The sequence below is a fragment of the Gopherus flavomarginatus genome, chromosome 13, assembly GCF_025201925.1.
Source record: "Gopherus flavomarginatus isolate rGopFla2 chromosome 13, rGopFla2.mat.asm, whole genome shotgun sequence".
NCBI lineage: Eukaryota > Metazoa > Chordata > Testudines > Testudinidae > Gopherus > Gopherus flavomarginatus.
Genome location: NC_066629.1, coordinates 28172931 through 28200209, shown reverse-complemented (window position 1 = coordinate 28200209; position 27279 = coordinate 28172931). Strand labels below are relative to the sequence as shown.

Sequence of the window (27279 nt, the reverse complement as noted above, 5' to 3'; positions counted from 1 at the left end):
TGGTGGCACAGGGAGTTGAGGTTGTCACACACAGGGCAGATTTTAGCTGTTTGTTAATAAAAGCTCTACTGAGCAACTGGTCTGTCTACCAGGGCTCCAAGGGAAGGGGAAGGAAGGCTTGCCCTGCCAGCTACGTGTGCCTGGAGCTCTGTCACATCCAGGGGGCTGCCCCTGCTCAGCCTCAGCCTGCATTTCCCCCACTCTCTCCATTGCTGCAAGGTAACAGGGTGGTTGCTGGTTATGCACCCAAGTGGTAGGCATGCCTGGCGCTTTGTCAGCATCAGATGAGATAAGGTGCCCCCACTGATGAGTACTCGAGGCAGAGGGCACGCAGCATGGGCCAGTGGGGTGACAAGGCTGACAGGGCAGGGCAGTATTTCAGACAGGGCATGTGTGAAGTGTTGGCTGGGAGCCACAGGGTGGGGCTGGGGCAGGCACAGTACAGATGGAGTCAGGCCTGCACTTCTGGCTGCTGTATCATTTTACCACCAAGTTTTCATCAATCACATGACTATCAGGGAAACCTCTTGAATGGACCCAGCTACTCTGATGGGAACCACAGCTCATGGGCCAATGCCGGAGGTTTTCTAATGCCCTCTGGCCATCGCAGTGCCTGGGGAAACTTCCCCCAGGGAAACAAGGGGAAAAGGCACAGATATCTGCAGGGATCCTGCAGGAACAGGAGTGAGGGGAGCAGAGAGGGAGAGATGAAAGGGATAGGGGCAGCAGGGGGAATGAGAGGGGGAGATGAGACCAAGGCAAGGAGGATTTAGATGTAGAGGGGGAATATGAGAAAAAGGAATTGAAAGAAATTGAGGAAGGGACAGAGGAGTAAGACCCTGTACAATGGCAGGCGAGATCCTGGCCAGGCACTCTCAGGCCCTCCCTTGCTATCAGTCCCCTGGAGGCACTTCTGCTGTACCCAGGATCCTGCTGCCCATTAGCTGAGGCAATGGGGGAATATAATCCTGAATAAACAAGATTTGAGATGTGGAAGCCCCTACAGCCCCTTGGTTAGCACTGGGCCAATGACACACAAGTCTGTTTCCAGTTGTATTTTAACCTTGGGGGGCGGGAGGGGGGGAGGGAGAGAAGAAACTTTGTTTTCGATACCAAGCAGTCCCTTGGGATTTCTCCCACACACCTCTGAGCCATTAATCTTCTCAATCTAAATCTGCCCTGTGACATAAAGGAGATTGGGTAAATAATACCCCTTGGACAACTAGAGGATCTTAAAGGAGTCTCTCCCCTTATCGTGAAATCTAACATAGCTCCTGCTGCCCTTGCTTGTCTTTCACTGCCTCTGAGAGGGTGGGGGACAGAGCCATGGGGCATGGGACAAATTATCTTCCAGGGGAGATGAGAGTGAATAGAGGCTTGGGTTTAACTTGGCCTCAAGGCTCTTGGGTGCTTTCCTATAGGAACTCTTGACATTGGGAACAGAAGCACAAAAAATACCCAGGGTTACGTGTCATAAACAGATAGCTAAGGGTTAATGTCTCTTTCACCTGAAGCACCTGACCAGAGGACCAATCAGGAAACCGGATTTTTTCAACTTTGGGTGGAGGGAATTTTGTGTCTGAGGTCTTTGTTTTCTGTCTGCCTGCTGTCTCTGAGCTTTGGAGAAGTAGTTTTACTTTCTAATCTTCTGTTTCTAAGTGTAAGGACAAAGAGATCAGATAGTAAGTTATATGGTTTCTTTTCTTTGGTATTTGCATGAATATAAGTGCTGGAGTGCTTTGATTTGTATTCTTTTTGAATAAGGCTGTTTATTCATATTTCTTTTAAGCAATTAACCCTGTATTTTGTCACCTTAATACAGAGAGACCATTTGTATGTATTTTTCTTTCTTTTTTTATATAAAGCTTTCTTTTAAGACCTGTTGGAGTTTTTCTTTACTTCAGGGAAATTGAGTCTGTACTCACCAGGGAATTGGTTGGAGGAAGAAGTCAGGGGGAGATCTGTGTGTTGGATTTGCTAGCCTGATTTTGCATTCCCTCTGGGTGAAGAGGAAAGTGCTTTTGTTTCCAGGACTGGGAACGGAGAGGGGGAGTCACTCTGTTTGGATTCACAGAGCTTGTGTCTGTGTATCTCTCCAGGAGCACCTGGAGGGGGGAAGGGAAAAAGGATTATTTCCCTTTGTTGTGAGACTCAAGGGATTTGGGTCTTGCGGTCCCCAGGGAAGGTTTTTCAGGGGGACCAGAGTGCCCCAAAACACTCTAATTTTTTGGGTGGTGGCAGCAAGTACCAGGTCCAAGCTGGTAACTAAGCTTGGAGGTTTTCATGCTAACCCCCATATTTTGGACGCTAAGGTCCAAATTTGGGACTAAGGTTATGATATTACGCTCAGTCAGCAGGTGGGAGGAAAGCAAATACTAGGCAGACTCAGGATGCGAAAATCACTGACCCAAACCCTTGAGCCCATAATCAAGAAACTCTCATGAGTTTTGCCTGACAGGATTTATTTAAAATGGAGACAAGACTTCAGGTTTTGGCTTCTTGCCTTTAGAAATGTCCTTTCCTGTGTTACTAACACCATCTTAGATAATCAGAACTCAAAGAAATAATAGCTAGACTTTTTTGCTTCTCGTTACTTTCTTGTTTTTGGGTGTCCTGCACTAGTTCAGTGCATTTAGGTTTCCAAGAGACAGGAAAAAAACTAAATAAAATCAATTTAATTGAAACTTGAGAAATTATAAACTTTCTATACCTATTATATTTTGTAATATGTATGCATACCCCCAATCCAATTGCATGTACACACATGGTTTATAAAATTTGTGTAAAATCCACTCCCACTCCATACTGAGTTGTGTGTGCACACACATGCACTACAGTACATCTACTTATTTTACAAGCCCTAAAGAACTATTCAAAAACAACCAAAATCCCAAGCAGCCCTGTCATCACAAGTATTAGCTCCTCACTTCTGGAGGCCTCTGCGCAGAAGAAATTCTAGGTCATGACAACAGCGCCAAGCACCTCCCTGCCTCGCATGCTGGTTGGCCTCTGTTTTGAGGGGGATGGCTCAGGACTGGAAGAGGAGAGTGCATTATGGGCTGCATGAAGATCTATAGATATTCAGAGGCACCAGTGCTGAGGCTGGAGGAGAATGGGCAGAGCTGCAGCGGGGGATGCTTTCCAGCCCCTGCTGGCACTATGCCTGGCTCTAGGCCATGCTGTCCCTTGTCCTTTGCTTTCATAAAGGCCTAAGCTTCCCTGGACCCGTCAAATACCCAGGGTAACTCCATCCTGGTGACTCCACGGCCTGTACTTGGCCCAGGAGCTCTGCAGGGAAATGTCAACACAAAAGGTCTTGTGATTAGCTAAAACAGCCGAGCACTAAATGGTGACGAATGCAGCCCATGAGAAACACTTCTCAAGGCAGAGGGGATGAGGCCAGGCTGGTGAGGAGCCAGGTGCATGCTTCGTTCTCCCTTTGTCTGGCTCCCTGAATGCCCCCACATCAGTCAGTAACAATGGGGCTGCCAAAAAAGCAGCATGGCAAGGTAATAAATTGTCCCATTGCCCAAAGCAAATAGTATTTCAGTCCTTAGTTGCACATTACCCATGCCCCGTGGCAGTTATTACACAATAACCGATTGCACTTAAGACGGATGCCTTCCCCGACTGCAGCCAAGGGGTTCCCATGAGCAGCAAAGAACGCTGGAGGCCCGGGGACGTGCGTCAGAGAGAGGATGGAGCATGAGCAGTCTGTATTCTGCACCTGGGACGCCTACAGCTCCAGTCTTAGCTATGTAGCTTGAGCAGCGGAAGTGTCCCAGGGGAACTAGAAGCTCATGCACAAATGAAGGATCCTCATGCCACCGCTTGCACTTGCTCTAGCCTTGCTCATGGAATTGGGCCCTTGTGGAACCACAAAGTAACTCGCCAACCCTCTCTCCCTACCTCATTCAGCCTATAGCTGCACCTCTATGCACTCCAGCCATTGTCAGAACTAATCGTCTTCTGCCTGTGGCCAGCAAATGCAGTCAGGACCAGATTTTCCAAAGAGCTCAGAGTGGGATTTTCAAACATGCCTAAGTGATTCAGGAGCACAGATCTTGTTAAGTCTATGGGAGTTGTGCTCCTAAATCATAGGCACTTCAGAAAATCCCACCCTTAGCCCTCACTTAGGCACCCTAATAAGTGGCCCACTTTTAGAAGTTACTCAGCATGCCTGGGTGCATGGTGGGGGCTGGGACAGTGGGCCTCACATTTCTGGCTCATTTGAACTGTATCAATGGCAAGTCAATATCAGAAGAAGCCCTACAGATTCTTCCCCCTTGTCTGGGTGTCTTCATGCTCTTCCTCTTGGCTGTTTGTGTGCTTGTCTTGGTACAGCTTTTGGGAGAGGGGGGCTATGAAAAGCACAGTTGTATTGTCTGGGCACATGTGCTAGTGCCAAACCCTTTGCGGAGCTGAGCTGGTGTCACGGAGTGTGGGGGAGTCCGGCCCTGCACCCCTCTTCCTGGGACCCACGGTGACTCTTAGCCAGCCAGTAAAACAGAAGGTTTATTGGACAACAGGAACACAGGTTACAGTAGAGCTTGCAGGCACAGTCAGGACCCCTCCACCGAGTCCTTCTGGGCTTTCAGGGTGCTTGGATCCTAGCTAGGATACCCTGAATTCCACCCACACAGCCCCAAGCCCAAACTCAAACTGCTTCCCTCCTGCCACTCCCTTCCTTTGTCCCCTTCCCGGGCAAAGGTGTTGACCTTTCCCCTCCCTTACCCAGCTCAGGTTACAGGCTCTGGCATCGTCCATCCCCTAAAGTCCTTCCCTGCTCTCCCACTCCCCACGCACAGTCCCTACTGCATCACATCTCTCCCTCCTTCGAGACTGAACTGAGCGGGGTCACTCTGCCCAGTGACCTGGGGAAGTTCAGGGTCCCCTCTCCGGGACAACGCATCCGCTGTCAGGTTGGCACTTCCCTTCACATGGACCACGTCCATGTCATAGTCCTGCAGGAGCAGGCTCCACCTCAGGAGCTTGGCGTTGGCTCCTTTCATCTGGTGCAGCCAGGTCAGGGGAGAGTGGTCGGTGTACACGGTGAAGTGTCGCCCAAAGAGATATGGCTCTAGCTTCTTAAGGGCCCACACCATGGCCAGGCATTCCTTCTCGATGGCCGCGTAGCTTTGTTCCCGGGGTAGCAGCTTCTTACTCAGGTACACGATGGGGTGTCTCTCCCCCTTTTCATCCTCCTGCATTAACACTGCCCCCAGTCCCGTGTCTGAGGCATCGGTGAACACCATAAAGGGTTTGTCAAAATTTGGGTTTGCCAGAACTGGGCCACTAACCAGAGCCTCCTTCAGCGCCCGGAAAGCCTCCTGGCACTGCTCAGTCCAGATCACCTTGTCTGGCTTCCCCTTTTTGCATAGTTCAGTGATGGGGCTGGCTATGGCACTAAAGTGGGGCACGAACCTTCGATAGTACCCCACCATCCCAATAAAGGCCTGGACCTGCTTTTTGGTTTGGGGAGCAGGCCAGTCTCTGATCACCTCCAACTTGGCTGGTTCCGGCTTCAGGCAGCCGCTCCCCACCCGATGGCCCAGGTAAGATACTTCAGCCATCCCCACCTTGCACTTCTCAGCCTTTACTGTTAACCCAGCCTTTCGGAGTCGGTCTAGGACTTGTTTAACCTGGGACATGTGGTCCTCCCAGGTCTGGCTGAAGACGCAGATGTCGTCAATATACGCCACGGCAAAACTCTCCATCCCCCTTAGTAGCTGATCCACCAGGCGCTGGAAGGTGGCTGGCGCTCCCTTGAGGCCGAAGGGCAGGGTCAGAAACTCATAGAGCCCCAGAGGGGTGATAAAGGCCGATTTCAGCCTGGCATCTGCGTCCAGCGGCACTTGCCAGTAGCCTTTGGTAAGATCCATAGTGGTGAGGTACCGAGCACCTCCTAGCTTGTCTAGGAGCTCGTCACGCCTGGGCATAGGGTAGGCATCAGATACAGTGATGACATTGAGCTTTCGATAGTCCACACAGAACCGGATTGACCCATCCTTCTTGGGGACTAGCACCACTGGCGAGGCCCAAGGGCTGGAAGACGGCTGGATCACCCCCAAAGCCAGCATGTCCCTGACCTCTCTTTCAAGATCCTGGGCAGTTTTACCAGTGACCCGAAAAGGGGAGCATCTTATAGGGGGATGTGACCCAGTCTCCACCCGGTGGACAGTCAAATTAGTGCGTCCAGGCTGGTTGGAAAACAGCTGTCGGTATAGATGCAGCACCCCTCTGATCTCAGCGTGCTGGCCCGGGGTCAGTTGCTCAGAGAGGGGAATCGCCTCCAGGGGGGAACCAGCTTTTGTCCCAGGGAATAGATCCACTAAGGGGTCATCTCCCTGCCCCTCCCAATGTCCACACATGGCCAACACCACATTCCCCCTGTCATAGTATGGTTTCATCATGTTCACATGGTACACCCGACGGTGATGTGCCGGTTTGACAGCTCCACCACATAGTTTACCTCATTCAGTTGCTTGATAATCTTGAAGGGCCCTTCCCAGGCGGCCTGGAGTTTGTTTCTCCTCACGGGGATAAGAACCATCACCTGATCCCCGGTGGCGAAGGTACGGGCTCGTGCTGTACGGTCATACCAGACCTTCTGCCTCCTCTGGGCTCGGGCCAGATTCTCCCTGGCCAGGCCCATGAGCTCGGCCAGTCTTTCCCGGAAGGTCAGGACATACTCCACCACTGACTCTCCCTCGGGAGCGGCCTTCCCCTCCCATTCGTCCCTCATCAGGTCTAGGGGCCCCCTCACCCGCCTTCCATACAACAGTTCGAAAGGTGAAAACCCGGTAGATTCCTGGGGTACCTCCCTGTACGCAAACAGCAGGTGAGGTAAGTACTTGTCCCAATCTTGCGGATGCTGGTTCATAAATGTTTTTAGCATCATCTTCAGCGTCCCGTTGAACCTTTCTACCAGCCCGTTGGACTGGGGGTGATACGCTGAGGCCCAGTTGTGCTGGACCCCACATTTCTGCCATAAGGACCGGAGCAGGGCCGACATGAAGTTGGACCCCTGGTCCGTTAAGACCTCCTTGGGGAACCCCACCCGGCTGAAAATTGTCAGCAGCGCATCTGCCACTGTGTCTGCTTCAATAGAGGACAAGGCCACCGCCTCGGGGTAGCGAGTGGCAAAATCCACCACCACCAGGATGTGTTTCTTCCCTGACCGGGTCGTCTTGCTGAGAGGTCCCACTATGTCCATGGCCACCTTCTGGAAAGGTTCTTCTATGATGGGTAAAGGCCTCAAAGCCGCTTTCCCCTTGTCCCGGGCCTTCCCCACCCTCTGGCAGGGGTCACAGGATTGGCAGTACTGTCGGACATGGGTAAAGACCCCAGGCCAGTAAAAGTGCTGTAGCAGCCTCTGCCTGGTGCGCCGGATTCCCTGGTGCCCTGCGAGAGGGATGTCATGGGCCAGGTACAACAGCTTGTGACGGAACTTCTGGGGAACCACCAGCTGCCTCCTGATCCCCCATGACTCTACTTCCCCTGGGGGAGCCCATTCTCGGTACAGGAACCCCTTCTCCCACAGGAACCTCTCCTTGCAACCTCTCCTCATGGTCTGTACCGCACTAAGGTCAGCCCGGTCCCTGTGCTTCCGCAAGGAGGGATCTTTCTGCAACTCGGCCTGGAACTCAGCAGCTGGGACAGGAATGGGGACCGGCTCTCTCTTGCTGGCTGGGTCTGAGGCCGCAGCCTCTCTGCACCGTGCCCCTGGGCGTTCCCCGCTCCCTGCGTTAGGGTCCTGCACCTCAGGTCGAGTACCTTCCCCGTTGTCGGGGAGCAGTGCCATTTGCCGACTCTGACTACGAGTCACGACCAGGGCACTCTGGGTGTTACTAGGCCAGTCCTCAAGGTCCCCTCCCATTAACACGTCAGTGGGCAAATATTGGTGTACCCCCACATCCTTGGGGCCCTCCATGGCCCCCCATTTCAGGTGTACCCTTGCCACGGGTACCTTGAATGGGGTCCCGCCCACGCCCATCAGGGTCAGGTAGGTGTCGGGCACCATCTGATCTGAGGCCACCACCTCGGGCCGGGCCAGCGTCACCTCTGCGCCCGTGTCCCAGTACCCAGTGACCTTCCTCCCATCCACTTCCAGGGAAACAATGCACTCTTTCCGGAGGGGCAGCCCCGCGCCCACCCGGTAAACCAAAAACCCGGAACCGGGAGCATCCACAGGTGGTATGTTGCCAACCCCCCTTTCCTGGGAACGTAGCCCCTCCTCCGATTGGGTTTTTACCCAGTCCACCCTCTGCGGGTTGGGTCTGCTTGGTCTGTCCCTGAGCTTGGGGCACTGGGCCCGTATGTGACCTCGTTGGCCACAGCGATAGCAGCCCATATCTCGTGGGTCCCCTTGAGTGGGTCGGAGGGACCTGCCGCTGGATGTTCCCCTTTTGGGGGGGTTCTCCATAGGCCCCCTTTGGGAGGTCCCATGTTGACTCTCTCTCTGTGTTGAGGCAGGCTTGCTCCTTCGAGACTCCTCCCTGCCATCCCCTGCCCGACTGTCCACAAATTGGTCGGCCAGCTGGCCTGCATGCTGCGGGTTCTCCGGCTTCTGGTCCATCAACCACAGCCTCAGGTCGGACGGGCACTGCTCGTACAGGTGCTCCAGTATGAATAGGTCAAGCAGGTCCTCTTTAGTTTGAGCCCCAGCTGTCCACTTGCGAGCATACCCCTGCGCCCGGTTGACCAGTTGTAGGTATGTAACCTCACGGGTTTTACGCTGGCTCCGGAACTTTTTCCGGTACATCTCAGGAGTCAGCCCAAACTCACGGAGCAGGGCCTGTTTGAACAGTTCGTAGTCCCCTGCCTTCGCCCCTTTCAGTCGGCTGTACACCTCCACGGCTGTGGAGTCCAGTAAGGGGGTGAGAACTGCGATCCTGTCTGCAGGGTCAACCCTGTGCAGCTCGCAGGCATTCTCAAAGGCCGTCAGGAAGGTATCTATGTCCTCCCCCTCCTTACGCCGGGGCAGCAAGTGCTTATCAAAGCTCTTTGTAGGCTTGGGTCCCCCCTCACTCACCGCAGCCGGGGCCTCACTTCTCCTCAGCCAGGCCAGGTCCAGCTCATGTTTACGCTGTTTCTCCTTCTCCTCCCACTCACGCTGGCGCTGGTTCTCCTCATGTTCACGCTGTTTCGCCTTCTCCTCCAGCTCTCGCCTCTTTAACTCCAGCTCCTCCCGTCTCAGCTCCCTTTCATATTCCAGCCGCATCCGCTCCACGGATGCCGAGTGTTGCCGGGAGGATCCCCTGCTGGGGGGTGAGCTTCGCCGTGAGGCTCCCCTGCTGGCCAGGGGTGTCACGGTGCCCTCGGTATACACTGGGCTCCTCCCCGCCCTTCCTCTACGCCTAGGAAGGGGGGGTCTCGGGAAGCCCTCGTCTGCCGGCTGACCACTCCTAGCAGGGACAGTCACTGGTGCCTGCGCTGCATCTGCTCGGCTGCTTCCCTCAGAGACAGGGCTCCGTTCATTCATGCGGTCTCCCTGCTCCAGCTGGGCAATCAGCTGGTCCTTGCTGAGCCTCCCTGGGTGCAGCCCCCTCTGCCTACACATCTCCACCAGGTCACACTTGCGCCGCTTGGCGTACATCTTCCTGCTGGCCACTCACAGGCCGGGGTGCTCGCCGCTCCCCACGGTTTCCCGGGGGACCCCTAGTGCACCAGCCCTTCGTGAGGTCACCACCTCTCTGCCAGGGTCGAGCTGCAGACTCCTCCGCCCCTGGGACCGCTCACTGCAATCCCCCGGGGGACCCTGTTACTGCAAAGTCCTTCTCACTGGGCACACACTCCCAGGGGTTAACCACCCCTTCGTTTTACTGCTCCCCAGTCACTTACTGCAGGAAGCGCCGTCCACGGGGTGCAGTATCTCCCGCCGCTGCCACCAGTTGTCACGGAGTGTGGGGGAGTCCGGCCCTGCACCCCTCTTCCTGGGACCCACAGTGACTCTCAGCCAGCCAGTAAAACAGAAGGTTTATTGGACAACAGGAACACAGGTTACAGCAGGGCTTGCAGGCACAGTCAGGACCCCTCCACCGAGTCCTTCTGGGCTTTCAGGGTGCTTGGATCCTAGCTAGGATACCCTGAATTCCACCCACACAGCCCCAAGCCCAAACTCCAACTGCTTCCCTCCTGCCACTTCCTTCCTTTGTCCCCTTCCCGGGCAAAGGTGTTGACCTTTCCCCTCCCTTACCTAGCTCAGGTTACAGGCTCTGGCATCGTCCATCCCCTAAAGTCCTCCCCTGCTCTCCCGCTCCCCACACAGACAGTCCCTACTGCATCACATCGCTGGATGTTGTAGATTTTCTTTACAAGCTGCAAAGTGGAAAGTCCCTGGCACCGACCTCCTTAAACAGCCATAGATATGGCTAAGTGCAGAACTGGGTCCTGGACACCTGGCTGCTCCTGGATGAGGTATCAGCATAACAGAAATTAGCACCCCAAATGACGAGCCCATTGCCACCTCTTTAGGAAAGATTTGGGAACATCCACAGACCAGTGTGTTCTCTTTCAGGCATTGCTGAATCATGAGTGATGGAAGCTTTGAGATCCCCCAGGCCTTTGCTGCATGACAGGATTGTGTATAGAGAGAGCAGGTGGTTGAGGTAATAACTTTTTCATCTTTTATATACAATACAAGCTATGGCCTCACCCAGCTTCTCTCTCTAATTTCTGGGGCCGACACAGCTACAGCTAAACTGCATAGGAGGAATATTGTGCATAGTCTGGTCCAGGTGCTTCTCTTCACTGTGGTGTTCAACACTAGGGGGAGGCATGAAACAAGCTTATTTCCTGGAAAGATTTCCCTGGGCCCGGACCGAGGAGCCACACAGAGCATTCTGAGCCAAGGGGATGAACAGTCCCAGCACCAGAGCCCAGTGCTTGCAGGGTGACCAGACAGCAAGTGGGGGAAAAATTGAGACAGGGGGTGGGGATGGGGAGTAATAGGAGCCTGTATAAGAGAGCCTCAAATATCAGGACTGTCCTATAAAATTGGGATATCTGGTCACCCTAAGTGCTTGGCCCCTCACTGAGCTGCCTGTCTTCACCACCCAGTGCATCAATATGTTGAGTTTATTTAAAGAGGACATTTCCTTGAACTCCAGGTATTCTAGCCCATTTGTACAGCGTGCTGAACTTCTACGTCTGGTCTCCAGCTTTACCCTGAAGGGGGACACACAAGCACCTGACAAGCTGTGGGATGGCTCACTTTGCCCTCTCCTGAAGCCATTTCTGGGATGGAGCATGGCAGGATCCAGTTCTCCAGCCCACAGGGGTGGGTGGAATGCTGCAACCACACTGAGCCCCACTAACACACTTACCCTCACAGGGCAGTGCTGTTGTTCCCATTTCCCAGATAGGAAGCTGGGGCACAGATACTAAGGCCCAGATCTCCACAGGCCCTTAGGAGCCTAGCTCCCTAGGATTGCAGATTAGCCTACTCATAGGCGCTTCCCCGCAGCACACGTAAGGAGGAGCTGGCCTTTAAATCTGGCAGGTAGCTGCAGCCATCTAATGGCCATTTTGCTGCAGGCTGGATGTCTCTCCTCCCCTGCTGTCAGGACTCTTGTTCTGGCTGGGGCAGATTGGCATGTCCTGCACACCATGCTGTGGACCAGAAAGGACTCTCCCTAAGGGGAGAAGTCTCCTCACCCCAGCGTACAGAGGGGGAAAAGGAGAGACAGAGGAGAAGAGGCAGCGGGTCAGTGGTGGCTGGGCTGGGCTCTGCAGCATGTCTCAGTGGGAGCCATCTGGGTGCCCACAAAGCAAGGAGTGGATCAGCGCACGGTCTGGTTGCACCGCAGGCTGGGCTGGGGAGTCCTGTCTAATAAATGAAACCGTAGGGGAACTTGAGCGCAGTGGGGCGTTTGGTGCCCTGGCGGGGTTGGGGAAATAGGGCAATGGGAATGCAGTTAGAGCCTTTGGGACCACTCAGAGTTGAATAAAACTCATGTCCTCTGGCAATTACACAGGCTGCTGAGACTTCCCATTTATGGTGTATTGGGAGCTGTCAATATCAATTTCAGGAGTTTTTCCTGGTTCTGCTTGCAGGTGAGGGGATTCAGGGGAAGTGTGTGAGCTGGGCCTAGCAGCAAGCCATTTGCAGCTGGCAGCCAACAGTAAGGTGTAGGTGGATTGAGTGTAGGGAGCATCCTGCTTTATCTCTCCCTGTTTTGGGGTTCGTGTGTGCTATTGTTCTGAATTCTAATCAATCAAGGCGTGTTATATCCCAACCTTCCAGTAAGAGTATTCTATGTGGTTTTGTTTTCATCTAACTTCTCTGCTTTCTGCTGTGAAATGTAACAAGTTTAAGTCCATGTGCACTGCCCCTCTCTGCCCTGGTTTGGATTCAGGCTTGCCTGACCCTTATCAATGGAGCAGCTCTGGGATGAAGTTTCCTGCCCCAGTGTGCGTGTTCCACTGTCAGCTACGTGGAGCCTTTTAAAATCCCACCAGATGGTTCCAAGGCACAGTCCAGTGGGTACAGTAGGGGCTGGGATCTAGTCCCAGCTCTGACACTGACTTGCTGCCTAGCCTGTGGGAAGTCTCTCTCTCTCTCCCCCACAGGGAAGCTTCAGTGAAGTGCTGGCAAGGAGGGGGGGATCATATTCCTGTTATCGTAATTAACGTTGCCTCTTTGACGGTTTATTGTCCAGGGATGTGTCAGACTGTTATTGGCCTTGGAGCAAAGGCTGGCGAGGGAAATGTGAGGGCTGCCTTGGGATTGCTGGGCTGCTCTCTTTGGCCACCGGGAAAGCTGCTTGCTTGGCACCAGGGCATAGGCATAGTTTGACTTCTATATTTGGGAAGGCAGTTCTGGTCAGACCAACAGGGCCACGCGTGTGGGTGGGTGTAGGGGGGAAGTCAGAGCCTGCCTGAGGCTTGCAGTTTGGGGGGGGGGCAACACCCTCCTATTCCCCCCCAAACTACACCCATGTGCTGGGGTACTTCTGGTCTGAGCAGCCAACCTGGGGCTGGCAGACCTTTTCCAGAGCCCGCCCTGGTGGGCATGGATGCAGTCAACGTGCATTCACTTTCCTTGCATTAGATAATATTTCCAAGGGAGGCTGATGCTGGGGGAAAAAGGAAGTAGAGACTCTGCTTATTGGCAGAACAGTTACAGCAGTGCCTCTCAAACTTTTTGTACTGGTGACCCCTTTCACACAGCAAGCCTCTGAGTGACACCCCCCGCCATACATTAAAAACACTTCAACACCATTATAAATGCTGGAGGCAAAGCAGGGTTTGGGCTGAAGGTTGACAGCTCATGACCCCCCCATGTGATAACCTTGTGACTCCCTGGGGGATCCCAACCCCCAGTTTGAGAACCCCTGTGCTACAGCATGGGTAACAGCAAGGCATGCTGTCCCACTAGCCTGCCTCAAGTCTGCCGTGGAGGGACGGCTCCATGAGAAACTCGAGTTACCATGGGCTATTCCGTCATTGGCTTCAGCTCCAGGCTGCTAGCAGCCTCCGGGGCAGGGGTGGTGGCTGTGATTGGTGATGACTGGAGTGAGACTCCTTCAAACAGGCCATCCAGTGTCCATCAGACTGTAACAACTTCCAGCCACTCACTGCTGACTGTCAGGCTCAGGGTCTGATCCTTTCACAGGCCACTCTGAGCTATCGAGTCTGCAAATGCTCCCCTGGGTTCAAAATGGCACAAATTCTGCTCAAGTGAGTGGTGTAAAATGTTGTTTGTACTGGCTGCATGATCCAGAGGGAAATAATTTGCAGTGAGAAAATGGAGAGGCTCTGAGGGATAGAAATACATTTGGGTCCAGGATGAGTAATAGAGATGAGTGTTTTTGCAGTAATTCCTCACCCCGCTGTCATCAGGGGGATACAAACCAGGGGCTTTCAGAACTGCAGCACAGACCTCTGCCCCTAAAAGAATAACTCCATTAGCTGCTACTGGAGTGGACCAGTCACTAGAGGAGGGCTGTGACACACACTTTTCCCATGTGTTACACTTCTACTGTCTCACTTTCATGGAGCCTCATCTGTGCTGCCAAAAGTGTGGCTTAGGCCTGAACAAATCATGTATTGGATGACTTTCACCTCTGTCAGCTTACAACTGTATAAAACCCCGTGGCATCACTCTGGGTCCCCGGCAGGGGGCCCTTAGCCTTATACCAGCTGGCTGGTTTGAACACTTGTGGAAAGGAATCTTAAACGCTTCCCATGAGTATCCCAATGGCAAGCTCCTAAAATAGCTATGCTAGTAAAACCCATTTGCACCAATGTGTGTGAGGGTGCACTCCAGCAGGGCACCCCAGGGGCTGGCTTGGCCGGAGCCAGCTCCAAGATGGAGCTAGCTGCCTGCTGTCAGGGATCAGAATCCAGAGGGCCAGTAGTGTAGCGTGTGTCTGAGTGTAGGGAGCATGGAAGCTAAGTAGCCTCTTCTGAATGATCAATGGGAAGAATAAAGGGGCTGCAATGAAAGGGACTGGCCAGCTGAAAGACTGGAGCAGAGCTGCCGAGAGCACAGGCTTGTGCCTGTCACCTAACCTGCCCAGCATCCAACTGTTTCTCTGCTATCACACTGGTCAGCAGAGGTAGTTTTGTTCTGGGTGGAGGGATGCTGTTTAATACCTTTCTAGCCCTGCTGCTTAGGTGGGAGTGACCAGGGCAGGGCTGCCTAGAGTGGGGTGCAAGGGGGGCAATTGGCCACAGGCCCTGCAGGGGCCCCCACGAGAATATAGTATTCTAGAGTATTGCAACTTTTTTTATTGAAGGGGCCCCTGAATCCTTTGGGTGGCCCTGGACCAGGGAACTTCGCTTCCCTTGCTGTTCAGCATCACTGATAACAATGAAACATGGAGCAGTGTTTGCTCCCCCTCATCATGTGCTGCGAATGGCTATTTCCAAGGCCCCGACCATGCTGTGCCAACATGCCTCCTGACAGCGTGGTCTCCTGTGCCTCCCAGCCCATGCACCCCAGTCTCATAGGGTGCTTGGAGTGGGAGTACCACTGCTGCACCTGCAGCCGGCGTTCCTGCACGAAAGAGGAAGCTATTGTTGCAGTTTGGATGGCCAGCAGATTGCTACTATCAGCCTTCCCTTGGCTGCCCTCTTTGTAACAGCTGCCAGCAGGGAATGAGGGTAGCCAGCCAGCATGTGTCCGGGGTGGGAGGCTCCCACCCTCGCCTCAGCGAGAGGTTTGGGGGAGGAAATGGGCTGGTTCACCAGAGGTATGGGGGAGCAGGCTAGGGGATGGATAACGCCTGGTTTGCAGAGGGTTAAAATCCTGGCCCCATTGAAACCACTGGCAAAACTCCCATTGACCCCCACAGGGCCTGGATTGGGGTCATTACACCCATTTCACCAGTAGGGAGACTGAGGTGCAGAGAGGGGAAGAGAAGTGCCCAGCAAGCCAATGGCAGAGCACTGAATAGAACCCAGGTGGCCTGCCCCTTGACCACAAGGTAGTGCTGCCTCTCTGAGACAGATTCCCTCCCTGCTGGGCTTCCATCTAGTTACTGAACAACCTGTCCAGAGGGTCTTCCACATGGCTGGACTGGGATGGCAGAGAGAGGCTGTCCTTGCGGCACTGCCGGCTGGGAGCAGAAGCAGAAGGACCATTAATCTTGCATGTGAGCCTGGTCTTGCGAGACTTCCAGCCCACTTCTGCAGGCTCGGCTCAGGCTAGGATGAGAACCCACAGTTGGGTGCTTCTCTGGGCCCAGGTCTAGGGACTGCTTCAGCTTGATCAGCTGGTTCAGGTCCAGAGTGCTCTTCCATTGGGGTCAGTGCTGTAGCAGGGCCCCAGCCTGGTGCCGGAGGCGGCAACAGTCAGGTGGAGCGTAACACTGGGGCCCTGACCACTTGTCCTTCACCTCCCTCTGTGAAGCCCCCCTCTGCCACAATGCCTGCAAAGCACTGACCAGTGGCTGCTTGTTATGCTGATCACAGGCATCTCGCCGTTTGTTGTAGCAGCTAGGAGCCCCAGCTGGGGCTATGTACAAACGCAGAACAGGAGGACAGTCCCTGCCCTAAGGAGCTTACAATCTGAGTAGGAGACGAGACAACGGATGGAGACAGGCAGACCAATGGGTCAGTACGAGGAAACAATGAGACATTATTAACAGCACGGTAAGCAGTGGTCTCAGTACCTTAGCTGTTGTCTTTGTTCTTCCCCCTCTGTCTGTTGTACCCACCTGGCGCCTCTTGTCACTTATTTAGCTTGGGCCCTGCCACAGGGAACTTTCAGCTTTTTATTTTCGGTGTGTGCAGTGCCTAGCACATAGAGGCCCCAAGTGAGATCAAGGGCCCAAAGTGTTACTGTAATTCATATTATTAATAGTTTGTGCTTGTTACAGATCTCTGAGTTCTCTGCTGTAGGAAAGAGGTTTGCCCTGGGACCCTGGCCAAACTCCAATTCAGGGAATTGCATTCTGCCTCCCTAAATTAGTTACTTATTTTATTGATATCTTAAGGCTCCTGAGGCTATAGCAAGCTCTATCCTGCAGTTTCAATTGGATACGTTATTTTTCATTTGCAGACCTAAACTACTGTGGCATATTAACTGTGCAATATTCAACAGCTGCTGTGTTCCACTCCAGAGGTGGCTGCATTTCAGTGGTAGGTGAAGGGAACCTCCATATATCACTTACATTTACCTCACATGAGTGAGTGTTGTTTGGATAAGGGGCCATATTTGGTTCTCAGTTACACTGTCAGAAGGCAGTGAGTCCGCTGGTCTCAAGATTTATGATAGTGAGAGCAGAATAAAGTCCCATGTCAAAGTGCTTTGAGATCCTTGGAAGAAAAGCACAAGTGTATAGATTATTGTTCTTGCCAATTCAAGCTGCCCCTGTGACTGAGCATATTTGCAAGGGGTAGAGCCATTTCAGAATGGGGCTTGCCACCTAGGGGCACGGGTTCCCCAGAAGTGCCCTGCCAGTAATTGAGACTCACTGGCCCCCTGCGCTAGCTGGCCCACCTTTCCCAGCTGTTGGTGAGTTCCTGACTGGGGGAGGAGGTGACAGGAGCATCAGGTGGGTGAACTTGTTGCCCTGAGGATGGCCGGAATATCAATCTCTTGACTGAGTAGCCAAGGTGCAGAGGTTGGCTCTGGAGCCAGCAATTGACATGCTCCTCCACTCCCGAGGTAATGACTGGAGTGAAGACTGCAGCATGCTCTGTGCCCTGGCAGCATCTCCGCCTTGGCCTTTCCAGCAGGACAGGCAGGCTGCAAAGCCTGGGGACGGAGGAACTCTGGGAAAGTAGGGACTCTGCAGACGGGTAATGGATGCCAGTGTGACTGAGCAAAGAGGTGTGAGTAAAATAGATACACACCCCTACAATACACATCACTGTTATAGAAATTCCATCAATGTGCCATAGAAGCCATGAGAGATGAACAAAAGGTCAACACTAGAACTGCCACGGTGTCACAGCTGCACGGCTGGAGCCTGTTGTGTAGACACTCCCTGCAGTGACAGAAAGGGCTCTTCGTGGCTGTAGTAAATCCCACTCTCCGAAAGGCGGTAGCTAAATCAATGGTCCACGGAAGAATTCTTCTGCCAGGCTAGCGGTGTCAGCAGTGGGGCTTAGGTCAGCTTAGTTACATGGCCCAGGTGTGGTTTTGTCACAGCCCTGAGTGATGTACTTACACTGGCTTAACCTTGTAACGTAGACCATCCCCAAGAGAGCTTTTTTTCAGGGAGCACAGTCACTAGCTTGGGGCAGAAAGGGAGACAACGACACACAAGGATGGAGTGGAGAAAAAGGAATGGAATAGGAGGGATCATAGACTCATACAATCATAGGACTGGGAGGGACCTGAAGAGGTCAGTCCCCTGCACTCATGGCAGGATTAAGTATTGTCTAGACCATCCCTGTCAGGTGTTTGTCTAACCTGTTCTTAAAAACCTCTAGTGACGGAGATTCCACCACCTCCCTGGGCAATTTATTCCAGTGCTTAACCACTCTGACAAGTAAGAAGTTTTTCCTAATGTCCAACCTAAATAGTCCTTACTGCAATTTAAGCCTATTGCTGCTTGTCCTGTCTTCAGAGGTTAAGAAGAACAATCTTCTCCCTCCTCCTTGTAACAGCCTTTTACATATGTGAAAACTGTTATCATGTAGTCCTGCCCTGTCCCCGTCCCCCCGTCTTCTCTTTTCCAGAATAAACAAACCCAATTTTTTTCAATCTTCCCTCATTGGTCATGTTTTCTAGGCCTCATTTTTGTAGGTCTTCTCTGGACTTTCAGGAAAAAAGTGGACAAACTGGAGAAATGTGGTGCCCAGAACTGGACACAGTACTCCAGTTGAGGCCTATTCAGCGCAGAGTAGAGGAGAAGAATGACTTCTAGTGTCTTGCTCACAACACTCCTGCTAATATATCCCAGAATGATGTTCATGGTGTGTTTTTTTTTTTTTTTTTTTTTTTTTTTTTTGCAACAGTGTTAAACTGTTGTCTCACGTTTAGCTTGTGATCCACTATGACCCCCAGATCCCATTCTGCAGCACTCCTTCCTAGGCAGTCATCTCCCATTTCGTATGTGTGCAACTGACTCTTCCTTCCTAAAGAGGAGCACTTTGCATTTGTACTTGTTTTCATCCTCTTTACTTCAGACCATTTCTCCAGTTTGCCCAGACAGATAAAGGACTGTCTTCTCTAGCAGCTGGCGCACAGGCTGGGCAACAGGTCTCCTGGGTCCTATACCTGGTGCTACGAGTGGCTTGCTGTGTGACCATGGGCAGGTGCCATTCTGTGCCTGAATGCCCCTTTCTATACAATGAAAGCAGTCCTCCTTGGGGGGGGGGGGGCCTGCACTCAAAGAGCCCCCTTTATGGGCAGAGCTCACAATGCTTTGCAAAGGTGTGGGAGGATTATTTCAAGTCTGTAACAGGCTGGTCTGCCCTTTTAAGGCTCAGGAGGCCTGTGGCTAGTCAGCCCTCTTCAGTCAGTCCCACCTGTTCCATAATTAGCTGCCTCCCAGCCAAAGGGGGTGGGGCTAATTGGGGTCATGTGACAGTTTGAAACACCTGGGCCCCATCAAAGGGTGAGAACTCAGTTTGGAAGCAGCAGATGTCCAGGGAGCAAGGTGGGTTCCAGCAGAAGGCCCTGGAGTGAGCCTGGAAGCTGGGTTGAGGTCCCCTAGTGGAGAGGCTTACAGGTGGACCTGGAGGTCCAGGCTGCAGGGTGTGCTGAAAAAGCTTTTTGTTTGGACTCTTGTTACCTTAGAGGGTTGAATTCAGAGTGACCTAGCTGGAGGGCTGAGCCAACAAGGGAGTCAGAAAATGGAGGCAGGGAACACTTTTTCAGGGCCATGCTTGGCCAGCTCCCATCTGCAGACAAAAGGCTTGGTAGAGGTGCAAACAGCTGTTCTCACAGAGTCCGAATGTGGGGGTGGATGACTGACCCTTTGGGGTGATAGATGCTCCTAAATGGAGGGAAAGGAGAATGCAGACTGTGTCAATGGCAGGTGAAAAGGGAGAGAGCAGCTCCCAGGGGATACAGGACTGGGAATCTTGGAGTTCTGGTATCACTGACTTATTGTGTGGTCTTATGTCATGTCACCTCCCAGTGCCTCTGTCCTCCCCAGCTGTGGGGCGGAGGATAATGCTTACCTGCCTCCTGGGAGCTTGGTGTGGGGTTATCTTGCTAGTGGTTCTCCAGCATGTGCAAAGAGCTCTAGAAACATTAAGAATTAGTACGAACTAGAGCTGGTCAAAAAATGCCAAATCACTTCAATGAGAATCTAGATTTTTTTTTTTATTTTTTATTCTGATGAAAAAATTCAAGTCTTCAGTGAAAAGCCTAACACTTTTCTTTGAAAACCAAAACCTGGAAATTGTTTTGTCAAACTGAAAAATTTTGGCTATTTCCCTATAAAACACTGTTTTGAGTGGGGGGGGGGAAGCATTTGTTTTTAGCTGGATTTTTATTTTATTTTTTTTCTCTCTTGCATTCTCAGACTAGTTGAGTAGTGCTGTAACTAGGCCAGTTGCACAGTAGGGTTGAACTTGGCCATCTGTTGGCTGGAATAGGATCTGCTTAATTGACTGTCCTAGGCCTTGTATCACTAACAAGTTAAAGGAGAGTTTACTTCAGTGCAAAGAGTGGGGGTGGGGCCTTTCTGTAGTGGGGGGAGTTGAGTTCTGCCCCTGCGCCTCAGCTGCTACAAAGCTCCAAGTGGCTATGCTGTGCAGCAGTGACAGCTGTGGCCACAGTGTGTTACAGCCTACAGGGGAGAGAAGGGGAACAGAATGGGTTACACAGGGGTAAATCTACTGTTGTGAATGCAGCTTCTAGGGGTGAATAAACAGAACTGTGTGTGTGTGTACACGCTTTAGAGAGAGAACTAGAACTGTCTGTTCTGAATTGCTCTATGTAAGTGCAAAACCAACTTACCTTCATGGGGTACAACCACCTCACCCCAACAAGCTGTATCTTGCCCCTCTATTTTATATCTATATACGCTGTAGCCTTCTCTGCATGTTTAACTTGACACGGGTGTGCAGTCCCAGCCAAGGGGGGTGGGGTATCTTATGAGCCACCTCTACAAGTGTGCACATGCACTTTGGAGTGACCTGACTGGTGCTGCCAGCTCTTGGAGGGGAAGGATGAATGTGTGTGCACAATCTGTTTGTACAGGTACTAAGCCCTGTATCTGTGCAAGCTGGCCCTAGGCATTGGTGCAAGCAGCTGTCTCTGTGTGCACTTGTGAAAGGCTGGTCTGTACAATGAGAGCCAGGGAGCTGAGAGTCTTTTCCTTTAATAAAGGAGTGTGCATGTGTGCAAATGACAAGATTTTATACACGATCACGTCCCCTACCGCACAGACATTGAATCTGGAAAATGCCCCCCCACTGTTCAGATACAATAGATAATATACTGCAAAGGGCCAGGCTGCTCCCCCAAGGCATGCCGAGTGTGGGCGGGGAGTACACAGGCAGCCCTGCCCACCCTCCGGATGACACTAGCTAGGGAGAAGGGGGAAGGAGGAGCTGCTGGGAGCTCAGCTGTGAGCATCTGAACCTGGATAGTCCTGGGAAAGGCAGGGAGCACGGCACGTCGGGGCGCGGAGCAGCGCTGCCAGGCACTGCACTACATCCCCGAGAAAATAGGTGCTCTTTATGGCATGTGGCTGGTAACTTTTTTCCTGCTGTACTCTTTGCAAAAAGGTACGTCCCTTCCGGGGCGGGGGGCAGGGGGTGTTACTCTGGGCTAGCGGGCTCTAGTCCTGCGCCTTGTGTGCTTTTTAAAGGCGACCGGCTCCCAAGGGTGCTGGGGGCGAGGGGCCAGGCTGGCCCTGGCCGGCCCGAGGGGTGTCAGCGCCCAGCCCACTGCTCTTGCCCGTCAGCGCTGCTGGCCGCGGGGGCCAGTGCTTGTCCCCCAGCAGAGCCCTGGGTGCCCACGGCGGCAGGGGCGCTGCTCTCGCAGCTGTCCGGGCTGCAGCCCCCCAGCCGGGGGATGTGCGGGCCGAGCCCCGAGGGGCCGGGCTGGTGGCAGGGGGGTGATGCCAGGGGTTGGGCAGCAGCGCGGGGCTGGGTCTCTGGGGCGGGGAGGGGGCAGCGCCCCACGGGGCTCGGAGTTTCGGGCTCTCGCAAAGTGGCTCTGTGAGCCCCCCCCCCGAGGAAGCGGAGCCGGTCCTGAGCCTGCCCTGGGCTGCCGCCTGCTGCGTTTAACCCCTTCGGGTCCGTGGTGTGTGTGCGGGGGGAGGTCAGGAGGAACCCACTGCTGAGCTAGTCCTGCTCTGAGCAGGGGCTTGGACTCGATACCGCCCGAGGTCCCGTCCAGCCCCGATCCTCTCTGACGGGTTGGTCGGGGGGGCTGTGCAGCGTCCTCCCCAGGGTCAGCTCCGACTTTCCCACGGGGGGGGGGGGGCGGCTCCCAGCCCTGCTGCGACGCCCTGGATCAATTGAACAATTAATGATTGTGACGGTGCAATTGCACCGGGCAGGAGACGGCTCGCCAGCGGAAGTACCCAGGGGGCTGGCTGGGTCTCTGGGCTCAGGTTGCCATGGGGCTAATCAAGGTCCAGGGGACAGGCAAGCCCAGACCTGCAGCCCCGGCTGCAATGCACCTGATCCCTGGAGGGGGCACCCCCCGCCCCTCTCCCGGGGTAGGACAGGGGCCGTGGGGCTCTGCCCAGTCTGGCTGGACGGGATGCTAAACCCAGGGGCTGTGGGTAGCTGGTAGCGCTGCATTTGTAAAGCCGGGGGACTGATCACGGGGAAGGGTCTCGTTGCTTCACTAAAATAAAGAAACCCCCTCGAGACGTCTGCCCGCGGCTGGGCGGGGGCGGGTGTTTGAAACCCGCTGGCAGGGGGCCCTGCCCGCACGCTCTGCCCACGGGGGCGCCTCCTCTTCGGAGGGAACCTGCTGCAGAGCCCCGTGTGGCTACGGTACCGCTGGGCTCCGTTAACAGGGATCTGGGCTTTCTGTTCGGAGCGGGGGTGACGCCGCTACTTCTGTCTGCCCAGGAGCCCCAACTCGGAGTTTGCTTGCGGAGGCTTTTTAATGGGGGCAGCGGATCCGTGCAGTGGGAGCTCCGAGCTGATAATTAGCGATATTAACCCTTTGCAGCCGCTGAAATCCTCTGGCGGGGGAGAAATGGTAAAGCCCCATTCCCCACACTGCTCTCCAGCCCCACAGAAGCGCCTTAATTACATGAATATTCATTTTCTATACCTACCCAGCCTCTCTTTGTGCAGACAAGATTGCAAAGGCTGAAGCTTGTAGCAGTACTTTTTAAAAGCTTTGTCCTGCTGTCCTTACTTCCCAAAGACTATTTACAGCAATATTCTAATCCTGTAAAACAGACTCAATCCAGAGATGCTTTTAAATCCCATCCTCTCCTCTAGGAATGCTACATTAATGTAACCCACTGGTTTGATCCCTCAGACTGGGGCAAAAAATGACTGTGAAGTAAGTGTGTCAAGGAGACACAACACTTGATTAACCGTAAATTGGGGATTGCTAGTGTCATCCAAATCTGTATGTGGGGTGTGCTAAACTTGAGGTCCCCAACTATAGATGCAGTTGAAAAGGAAAGACATCTGCTTGTACCATTGGTAGTGAAATTACAATCCATTTGTTATAATATTTCAATGGTGTTAGCTAAAAAAGCTCCCCTGTTCTGATTTGATAGGGATTTTTGTGTTTTATTTTTGTAGTAACTTACCTTTTAATTTATTATCTGGTCCATGGATGTAGTAACAAACAAGGATGTTATGTAAAATGAGCTATTTTCAGCTTATAAAACATTTTCTCTAATAATCGCTTTCATCATATGAAAACAGCAAGAGGCAATCTTAGGAAATAGGTAGCGGTAGTGGGCTGCATCCTTAAATACGATTGTTATTGTATATTAAATGTTAATATAATTAACATATTTACTGAGGTTTAATGGTGCATCCTGTGTGGTTGTGATAGTCAATTATGAAATATGAAATAGTTGTATTAAAGCCAGAATAAATCTGTATTTGGGAGCTTTAGACAAAATTGCTATTGTTGGACCTGCTGTACTGAACATGGAAGCATCTGCTTTGCCTAGATTTGCATGTTTCCTATGTAAAAAGGAAAAACCAAAACAAGTAACCCTCCGAGGCACTAAAAGTCTCTCTTCCCCCCCAACATCGAGAAAAATAAATCCAACACAGCCCATTACTATTTGTGCACGTTTTCAGCCCCAGCCCCTCAGCAGAGTCTCTGCTACAGAGCTCTCTCTTCTGAGAAGAGCAAATTAAAAGCCTCCATTAGCACTGCACCTTATGGCCTCATTAATTTTTTTTCTCTTTTCAGTTCAAGAGAGATTTTATTTTTAAGAGTCTCTGTGCTGAAAGTGTTAAAGTGGAACAATTCCAGGGAGAGGACAGTAACACAATGGAAGTTTCATTATAATAGGATAAAAATTGAATTGCTTAATGCATGATAAACCTTTCAGATACTTAATTCTTCTAGGTATCAAAGCACAACCATTTAATACATTTCTGCTGTAGAACAAGAGCTCAATTAGAAACAAAAAGCAAATAAACATTTGACCCCAGGGACCACTAAAGTTTAGAAATCCCTCAGTAGACTGTAGTTGTTTGCTTATTTTTTTTAGCCTATAAAATAAAAATAGGCAGTTAGCAAGCGGGGAGTTTAGCGAAAGAGGGCTTGGTGGTTGATTATACAAATTAAAGAGCAGCCATAACAATGAGAGGGAGGGCGATGTGAATTGGAAGCTGTATGATCAGGAGGACATACAAGTCAAAATCGTGATATACTTAAACTGGGGGAATAATTTCCCTGTATGATTGTGCTGGAGTTCTCTACCTGCTGATTTGTGATGTTGGCATTTTGTGTACGCTGTGTTCAAATATTAGAAGCAGTGAAATATGTTGCTTCCATTTTTTAATCTTCTCCCCCCCCCCCTGCCCCCCAGTGTGGTAGGTGCTCATTTATCTTGGAAATGAAACGTGGAATCCATGAAATCCATGGAGGTAGAGCTTGCAGTACTGAAGTCCTGGCAGTGCCCAGTGTCATTATTTTACAACACCAGGGCCATGATGGCAACTTGCTAAGAGATCAGTATCTACGCCTTGCTGAGGTATAAAGCTCTATGTGCCGTAAATGAAGAATCAACACATGCAGCCTTAATATTTTCTGGTACTTGTGTTCTTCAGAAGGGAATAGCAATCACACCTTGTCAGTTTGCCTGTGCTAGGAGCCTTTGTCCTCACCCAGCTTGCAGAGGTTGGCAGTGGGTTGTGAATTTAGGAATCCACTGGCCATGCCTTGAGCACCCACAAGACACCATATGTGTCCAGTGTGGTGCCCTCCTTTCTGCCCATGTGGCACTGAGGTGCACCTGCCTCGTTTGAACCAGCTACTGAGCTCAGTGTGAGAATCAAATTGAAAGTGTCTTTGTGAAAGGAATTCTCCTGACATGGAAGCGTGTGAGTTTTGAGCTGTATGTTGGATCATGTGAATTCAGCAGACTCTGAAATAGGCAGGCTGTTACGTGCAACTTGCTGGGAGAGAATGAAGCACAAACGTATGTGGTTATTTCAGGAGACTCTGAAGTACTCTGCTGGTGAGTTTACATGGTGGTTAGTTAAGACTCAAAATTTTATGCACCTTGAAACCAAAATTCGAAGTTCCTGTCTTTTTTCCTTGTAAAGAGTCTTTCCCCAGATTCTTAAATTAAAACTAATCCCTCAGTGCCCCCTATAGCATTGCAAACACCCCTTGCTGACTAAGCTGTATCAAATATCTAGAAACCCAGTTCCTTGGCCTTTGCTAATCTGCTGACCAGACCAGGAATTACATTTTGAAAGGCTGTGGGAACCAAAGAGAGCCAACCTTCATTCTAGTGCACTGGGGAAAAGGACACAACGGAGTGGATTTCAGGATTCCCCTCTGCCTGTTCAGTCTATTGATTCACTTTTTGGTTTATTTCTTACATCTTCTGGGGCGTGTGAGGGAAATTGCCCTCTCTGCTTGTAGAAGCATGAAGGCTTAGGGCTAATGAAAGTCATGGCCTCCTGGCTCGGGACAGAGCCTAGCAGCTGATGTGCACGCTTCTCTGATGTACCACAGTCCAGACCTTAGTCCAGTCCTGAGCCTCCCTTGATTGGACACTTGACATGGTCCTGAAATGTGTGTTGGCTCAGTGATGTCACCAAATATCCAGTGGAGACTCAGGTGAAACTTGCCGGAGTTGCTGCATACGTGATGTAAGCAGAACTTGAAATCAGGTCTCTAGAGATGAAAGGCTGGTGCATTCACCCGCACTCTGGCTCAGCATATTCCCTTTGTCTAGTTCTGCGTGTCCCCCTTGCAATACCCCAGTGTAGAGGAAGGAAGTGTAGGATTGCATTTCAAGCTCCTCTTTGGTTAGGTTTGCCTTGCAGAGGTAGGGTACCAGGTAATGTGCATGTCCTTGGAGAGTTGTTGTGTTTTCTGTGCAGGGATTTAGGGTGTGCTCGTTCTATCAGAATTTAGGGTATGTGCTGTGTCTGGTTTGGGGGTGTGCAAATGGCACCTGCAGCAAAGGCTGCAGGGACTGTGACTTCTCAGCTATCTGGAAGATGGGAGTTGTGTCTGCTCTGCCTCAGTGCTGATTTGGGCTGTGAGCCCAGCATCAAATCTCACCTCTACGTGCCACTGGAACTAGGATTTGGAGTTCAGTGGGTGGTGCTCATTCCTCCTAACTGGTGCACAAGGTCTCAGCATGATGGGGGGCGTTGTGATGCTGGAGGGTCCTGACAACTTTTAGTTAATGTTTCCATACTATCTTGCTACTCCAGGTGCATTTGGAGTCATTGCACTTTACCCACTACATTCCTCTTCCATTGTGGCCTGGACTCCATATTCTTTCACTTTCTGTCCTAAACTCCTATTTAAGGCTCCTGCGTGCATCTCATTGCAGAGTATGCAGAAGTGTGTAGCTTGAGTGAAGTGCCCTGGGAGGAAAGGTGCTGTGGAAATGGGGTGTTAGTGACCACCACCTCTCTGAGCTCTTGGGTCACATGTAGTGGGAAAAGCCAACGCCTTGGGCCTGAGAGCCACATGCACACTGCATTAAGCATTTAAAACTGCCCCTTTTTTGATGAATGCACATGTTGAAAACTTCAGTTTGTGCAGTATCAGAGGGTTAGTCGTGTTAGTCTGGATCTGTAAAAGCAGCAAAGAATCCTGTGGCACCTTATAGACTAACAGACGTTTTGGAGCATGAGCTTTCGTGGGGGAATACCCACTTCGTCAGATGCATGTAGTGGAAATTTCCAGGGGCAGGTATATATATGCAGGCAAACTAGAGATAATGAGGTTAGTTCAATCAGGGAGGATGAGGCCCTGTTCTAGCAGTTGAGGTAACTTGGTTTTGTAATTGGCAAGCCATTCACAGTCTTTGTTTAATCCTGAGCTGATGGTGTCAAATTTGCAGATGAACTGAAGCTCAGCAGTTTCTCTTTGAAGTCTGGTCCTGAAGTATTTTTGCTGCAGGATGGCCACCTTAAGGTCTGCTATAGTGTGGCCAGGGAGGTTGAAGTGCTCTCCTACAGGTTTTTGTATATTGCCATTCCTAGTATCTGATTTGTGTCTGTTTATCCTTTTCCGTAGTGACTGTCCAGTTTGGCCGATGTACATAGCAGAGGGGCATTGCTGGCATATGATGGCGTATATTACATTGGTGGACGTGCAGGTGAATGAACTGGTGATGATGTGGCTGATCTGGTTAGGTCCTGTGATGGTGTCGCTGGTGTAGATATGTGGGCAGAGTTGGCATTGAGGTTTGTTGCATGGATTGGTTCCTGAGCTAGAGTTAC

The 27279-nt window shown here is 51.8% G+C and overlaps 1 protein-coding gene across 2 annotated transcripts in view; it reads left to right on the top strand.

Moving 5' to 3' along the window:
* The first annotated feature begins 21011 nt into the window (after positions 1–21011).
* Positions 21012–27279, top strand: part of DSCAML1 (DS cell adhesion molecule like 1) — a 327133-nt gene continuing 320865 nt past the window's right edge. For both annotated transcript variants that reach the window (XM_050921872.1, XM_050921873.1), the window contains exon 1: positions 21012–21144. In XM_050921872.1, the coding sequence (XP_050777829.1) occupies positions 21102–21144 (43 nt within the window). In that variant the 5' untranslated portion in view covers positions 21012–21101. The remainder of the gene's footprint in view (positions 21145–27279) is intronic.